The sequence below is a fragment of the Amborella trichopoda genome, chromosome 3 (genome assembly GCF_054954075.1).
Source record: "Amborella trichopoda isolate Santa Cruz 75 chromosome 3, AtrichopodaSantaCruz75HAP2 v2.0, whole genome shotgun sequence".
Classification (NCBI taxonomy): Eukaryota; Viridiplantae; Streptophyta; class Magnoliopsida; order Amborellales; family Amborellaceae; genus Amborella; species Amborella trichopoda.
The window spans coordinates 44,380,833-44,388,005 of record NC_142338.1 but is presented as its reverse complement, the minus strand read 5'-3'; the positions used below and the strand labels follow the sequence as shown (position 1 = coordinate 44,388,005).

Here is a 7,173-nt window from a genome sequence, read left to right as displayed (position 1 = left end):
TTTCCTTTTCATATTTTCTGGCTTTTGATATCAAAATAATACAAAAAAGCTTCAGTATCAAATATCAGCTGGGCCCAAATAAATATCTTTAAATAAGAAATGGTCTTCTTGACTCCTAGCAAAACACACTATACCACAAATAAATAATAAAAAATAATTAAACAATACAAGCGGCTCTTATTTATCCTAATGGCATTGAATTCCTTCACAACTCCCACCTTTACAACATTAATTCGAACCTTTTTGGAATGAATATAATCACCAACCCAACGAAATTAAAGTCACTTATAATTATATGCCCCCAATTTGGCTCACAAATTTCAGGCTACCCTCAATCGAACTAAAATAAACTTTTTGCGAATTTTTGAAGGAGATCCCTGCCCATGGCAAAAAGAAATGTCTTACATGCCTTTTGCTAGCTTCAAGAGTGGATCGCTAGGGAGTATATTATCCATTTACTCATTTGGGTAAAATCTATTCCAGGAGTAGCTTTAAGACCCCAAATTTAGAGATGTAACTTCTTCGAGTAAAAACAATTCTAAATTGCACACTCAATGTAATTGAGAAAACAATGTCTCAAGATTGAAACTTTCTAATTTTTGAAGGGTAAGATCTAAGTGCTAAAATACTCAAAAAAATTCAAAATTTTCTTTCGAAAATAATCATGTAGTGACTTTTAGGCGGTTCTCAAAGTTTAAGATTGAAAAACTTCTCCCAAGTTGGTCTTGAAATTGAGGGAGTGGATGCATATTTGTTCCGCGGGGAGCATAGTGTACCTGCTCACAAAAGCCTACTAATGCCCTGGTCTAGATAAAACCCAAAACATTTTATATTTTATATTGGGAGTATATTGTCCAATTACTCAGCTCAGCAAAAACCCAATCCGGGATTAACTTTAGGACTCCAAATTTTGGAGTTGTAACCTCTTAAAGCCATAGGCTAATCCCAATATAAAAAAGAAATCATAATTACACTATCTATGCACTTAAAAAAAAAAAATGGCATCTGAAACAGGATGTCCATTTTTTTTAGAAAGTGAGATCTAACGTTAGATAACTAAAACTTCATTTTTTTCTTTTAAAGTTAATTATCTAGTAGTTCTTATATGATTCCCAAAATTATAGATTTGAAAAAATCCTCCCAGTGTAAGAGCATACTCTATGCGCCCTGAGAGTATACTTAAAATAAAATAATAGGATTAAATTAGTTAACAAAAGTTATTATAAAAAAGAAAATCAGATAGAGGAGGGGTAGTATTGAAAAAAAATTGGAGAAAGGAGGGGTAGTTATTTTAGATATATTGAGACTTCATATGAAAGCCCAATGTAGACACATGGTAATGCTATACTTATAGGGTGTGGTTTTATAAGGTTGCAACTTTAAGCAATTCAATTAAGGTGCACTATCAAATTGTAAAAAATTTTAGAATTATTTTAAAATTTATTTTTATATTTATTTATAAAATTTTAAACTAAAAAAATGTTTAAAATCAAGTAAATATATAAATATATGAAAATCTTAAAAATGAACGACTTAGATAATGTATTGTAAGATGGATTATTTTTAGAACTCAAAATATATATATATATTTTAAAATTTATATATTTTGAACAAATTTTAATATTAAAATAATATTATTTTGGATTTTTGAGGTGCATCTTTAATTCTATATTTTAAGGTTGCAACCTTTTATAAGTACCTTGGGGCTATTAGTACGTTGAACAAAATTGAAGGCAATTTCGTCCAAAAGAAAAGAAAATGGCAACGCAGAGGGACCGGACCAATCGACTCCTCGTTGCAGTTGTAAAAACGAAACCCTCACAATCCCTGCAAAAAAAACTCAAAAAAGGATTCATCTCCATGGCCGACTAGTGAATCGATTTTTGGCTGAAAACGGTCAATTGGTTTGCCAAACCGCCGATATTTTGCCTGAAAACAGCCCATCAGGAGGCGGAGCCACCGATTACTAGACTGAAAACAGTCGATCCAGGGACAAAGCGTCCCATTTTTCGGTCTGAAAACAGGGAAATGAGAGGTGGAGGAACACCCTGTTATGACAATGAATGGAATGGTGATGATCTATTGCCCGGTTTGCCGAACCACTTAGCTCAGTTGTGTTTGGCTAAAGTGCCCGCTCCTGTATTGTTCTCTGTGTGCAAATCGTGGAGGCGATTGCTTTACAATTCTCCATCTTTTCCTGCTTTTCTGTGTTTATATTTTCTTCTTGGTGATGAGCTTTGCTCTGAAGATTTTGTAGAAAATGGCCATTTTCATGGTGGGAACCGAAGTCTTTCTCAAAAAGTTGCAGAGAACGAATGTTTTTATGGAAGAGCAGATGAAGAAACCCACCACCAAGCTGAAGAAGCTGTTGCGGATATTACCGTTTATGATTCATCAGAGGATGCAGAAAACCACCTCTTCGAATCAGGGGAGGCAAAGAGAACCTCTCAAATTGTAGAGAGGAACCACCAAAGCGAATTCAGAGGAACCCAACATCTCGACTATGAAGAAATTGCAGATGAAAGCTATCGCACAGAATTTGACTATCACCACCATTACCATGAGCTCGGTAAAAGAAAGCGCCATCACCCACGAGGAGAATTCAGAAAGAGAAATCATATCGATGAAGAAGAGCTCAACGAAAGAACGCACCACCACCTCTACCACCAGAGAAATCACATCGATGAAGAAGAGATCAACGAAAGAACGCACCACCACCATCAAAGAGAGAGACAACAGCAACACACACAACACTCCTCGACCAATCTGACATGGACCGCTTTCGACCCTCTCTCAGGACACTGGGAGGCTCTACCCCCTCCACCACCCCACCGCCCCTTCCTCCTTCGATCCCCCACGTTCCTCTCCCGAACCCTCCCAATCCAAACCCTCACTGCCTACGGCCACCTCCTCACCATCGCAGCCACCACCTCCCCCCTCCTCCCCGCCCTCCCAAGACCTCTGGCATTTAACCCGCAGTCGCGCTGTTGGCGGTTTGGGCCTGCCCTCCCTGCTCCCCGCCGGTGGTGTGCAACTGGCGCCCTAGGCCCCACTGTCGTAGTTGCCAGCGGGACAGGCTGCCAATTTAACCAGACGGTTGCGCGGTCGACACTGGCTTGGTCCATGGATCAGTTACCCTGGTGTTGGAGGGAGGTTGCCTGTATGAAGAACACACGTTTTGCGAGAGAGGCCATTGAGGCAACTGCGTATAAGGGGAGGTTATGTATGGTGAATGTGAGGGCAGGGTTGGTGCGTGAGGGGGTGGTATATGATGGGGGGCGGGATGAGTGGGAAGCGATGCCGGAGGGGATGTTGACGGGGTGGCCGGCTGGGCCGGTGGTTGGGATGGAGGGAAGTGATGAAATGTATGGTGTGGATGAGAGGGAGGGGGTTCTGAAGAGGTATGAGGAGGAGAGGGGGGAGTGGAAGGAGGTGGTGAAGGTGGAGGAGATGAGGGGAGCAGAGGGGGCAGCGGCTGGAGGGGGGAGGGTGTGCGTGATCGGAGAGGGGGGAAGGGTGTGCGTGGTCGTCGAAGTGGCCAGGGAGGTACGGAGGGTGTGGATGGTGAGGCCTCCTGCCAGGCGGAGGATGGTGGCGGTTCATGTGTTGCCGAGGATGGGGCCGGTTGCCGTCCCATGGAGGTGAGGCGATGTGGGACTTTGGCTTTCTCTCTATCTGAATTTCTTTTAATCTATATCTATGTTTCATGATCCTTACGAGAGTTTAGAGTTTCATGATCTTTAGCTATGGATTCCCCTCTGGTGTTTCAATTTTCTTCCATATTGGACTGTCACCGACTCTCTTAATTTAAAATCCTTATCAGTGTTTCATCTCTCTCTATAAAGTGTTCATGATCTTTGGCAATGGATTCATCCCTCGAATTTCAAGTTTGTTCCTTATTAGAACTTCTCTATTATCATCTCTCATCTCTCTTAAAAGTTTCAAAATCATTACCTGTGTTAAATCTCTCTATTTTTTTGAAAATTAAAGCTTTCCATTGCCGTGACTCGAACCTGGGTTACCTGTGTTTCATCTCTCTATTTCTTGAAAATTAAAACTTTCCGTTGCCGGGAGTCGAACCCCAGGTTACCCATGTTTCATCTCTCTAAATTCTGAAGTTTCAATGTCCTTAGCAATGTCTCTCTACAGTTTCATTTTTTTGAGTAGTGATGGCTTCTAAAGCTTCGAAACCCTTACCATTGTCTTCTCTACATAAAATTTACAATTATAATTTTCCCCATTTTAATTTGGGATGTGATCTTTGCTGTAAGCATGCACCCTTTTGAAGAATGCAGAAGACTGGCTGGGTACAGTGGGTTATGGACGGATTCATTTTGTTGAGGCTTACAGTCCTTATTTTCTTGCTTTTTTTAATGTAAGATAAGAAATTTACAATTATAATTTTCCCCATTTTAATTTGGGATGTGATCTTTGCTGTAAGCATGCACCCTTTTGAAGAATGCAGAAGACTGGCTGGGTACAGTGGGTTATGGACGGATTCATTTTATTGAGGCTTACAGTCCTTATTTTCTTGCTTTTTTTAATGTAAGATAAGAAAGAGGTGGTCACAACTTACAAGTCCTATTTTTCATTCAGTTTTGTTCATTATTTGGTTTGAGCATTGCATATAATGAGAGTTAACTGTGATGCAAATGGGCTTCTCTCTGTGTCTATGTGGGACACATCGATGAGACCTAAAAGCAGTATAAATACAAAAATAAAGTGTCACGTAGATGTCTGATATCTTTTTGAGATTTAATTTCTCTTTTGTGGTTGCTGTGATCCTTTTATTCATTACTAAACATGGTACCTCCCGTTCAAAAGTTTAATACTCAGTGATCGAATTTTGATTACTAGATATACATAATTCAAATCCCTTTAGCTATTTGATAGATATGAACTTTTCTAATAATCTAATAGACAATTAGTTTTTTTATGGATGAAATTAGGTTTGGAAAGAAAACCAAAAGGTTAGAAAGAGAGGAGAGACATGGAGACTCTTAGTAAAGTGTATCATTTTCTTTTTATAAGCCGTATATTTGTTTGGGGGTATTTTGTCTCAATACTTCTCCTCAGGAAATGGTGTTAGATAAAAAAAGGCATTTGCAGGGTACGGCGACATCAAAAAAATTTATGCGAAGAGCCTTTTTATTGAACAAATGAGGAGCATTCAAACAAACACACCCTTAATTGATTATTAGATAGCCCAACATACCATATGGTCAAACTTCAGTCAAATCTTCCTAAAAACTCCTTTAAGTTTTCAAATTTTAATCTGAAATACCACAAACCCATCCCCCAAATTTCAATTCAAACCAACCTTGAATGATAAATATATAGATCTATCAAGTCAAGAACCGAAATGTGATGCTCTAAAATGACCCTATAATTACAAAGAAATCCTATGAAATTTGTATTAATGGTCCAATATTTTTATAAAAGGTAGGAACCAAGGTGAAAAGCTCAAATCTCAAATTTGAGACTAATCCGATTTCAGATCGTCAATATACAAATCTAACAAGTTTGAAATTTCAAGCGGGGCCAGTACATTTTACATAGGGGCCCAAGAAATATAGATTCAAATGCTCTAAAATTCTTATGGAAGGAAGGACATATTATGAATGAGCTAGGTTCAAATTTTGAGTTCGATACGAAGCCAAATTAATGAGATATGACCATTACGACGTAAAACTCAGTGAGGGTGCACATTATTCGACTTGCTTTTACAAAAAATGCTTGAGAAATAAGCAACCAAAGGGGCTATAAATTTTATGAAAAGAAAATATAAATAAGAAAACTATATTCCCCAAATTCCAATCCGATTCAGTATCTAAATATACATGTTGTAAGGCTTTCTTGGTCATACCACAAATGGACCATCAGTCCTTTCTTGAACAGGCCATGGGAGTTGCAGCAGCCCAAAAAATTTTTTGGGCAAAGTGATTGGAAAATATTTTATAGATAACATGACCAAATGGGCTTAAATTTAAGTATATTCTTACTTGTTTCAGGAAATTCTTTAACTGAATCATGACTATTTCAAAGGAAAAAGAAAGGTGATTGAGGTCATTGAAAAAGTTGCAGCCCCTATAACCTCCGATCATTCATAGATCAATATCTCAAGATCCAACAAGTATTTTGGTTCAAATTTGGAAGAGAGATTCTTGACTCAATGCTACTCATATTAATATAAAGAAATTTGAAGATAAAATTCAAATTGATAGGGAAATTATAGAGAGAAGTTGCTTGAATATTTTGGCATTATAGTTTCCAAAAATAGAAAGAAGTAAAATAGCCATATCTCTCCAATCCAGCTTCATCACGAGCTGCAATTTTTGCCGAACATCGGTCTCTGTATCTTCCACAAGAACCCACCGGTTGATCGTCAAATAACGGCCAAATTTGAACACAATGAGGAGGTGTAAAAATGGCTATGCCATTTTTTATCGAAAATAAAAAACCGAAACTTAAAATGAGTGGAACTTCGTTAATCGACTACAATTTTCAATCAAATTTGTTGCAAAATAATCATGGTTGATTGGTCCATGATTTCATGGAAGAAATTCTGGCCGAAATGGTAGAAAAACAATTCAACTTGGGTTCTGATGGTAAACAAAAAAGGAAGCCTTCTTAAGAGCAAAACATTGAAATTTTCAATGTTGAGGCTTTTTTTTTTTTGGGCAATTTCATCCATCCCCCTTCGAGCCATGCTTTTGATTTTCCACCTATCAACTTTTAGTGTTCCATCCATATCTTCTCATGCCTATAAGGGTTGGAAAATTAATCTTTAACCTAGAGAGAAAAACCTTTGCCCTAGAGATATAAAATTCACAATTCCCAAATTACCCCTGCCTCATCCCATAGTCCCCAAACTCCCCTCAACTTTGTCAAAATTCCTAAAATACCCTTAAAAATTAGAAAATCCCTAAAAGTTACCAAAAAAATCCCAAAAATCATATAAATCTTAAAACATCAAAATACCCAAAATATCAATAGAAACTCCCACCCTGGAGTGGCGAGGGGTTGGGTCCTAGTAGAAGCATCAAGTATCCACTTTTTAATATAATTACAGGATCTATACTAAAAGTTATTAAATAATTAGCTATTTTACAATAAAGAATATGGATTATCCTATACATCTCTTTTTTAAGCAACGTCATGTCTCACTAAGTA

General features: G+C 37.8%; 1 protein-coding gene across 1 annotated transcript; it reads left to right on the top strand.

Moving 5' to 3' along the window:
* The first annotated feature begins 1,719 nt into the window (after positions 1-1,719).
* KUF1 (KAR-UP F-box 1) lies at positions 1,720-4,759 on the top strand. The gene is made up of 2 exons (XM_020673426.2): positions 1,720-3,641; positions 4,272-4,759. The coding sequence occupies exons 1-2, from the start codon at positions 2,029-2,031 to the stop codon at positions 4,339-4,341; spliced, it is 1,683 nt and encodes a 560-aa protein (XP_020529085.2). The 5' UTR covers positions 1,720-2,028; the 3' UTR covers positions 4,342-4,759.
* The last annotated feature ends 2,414 nt before the right edge of the window (positions 4,760-7,173 follow it).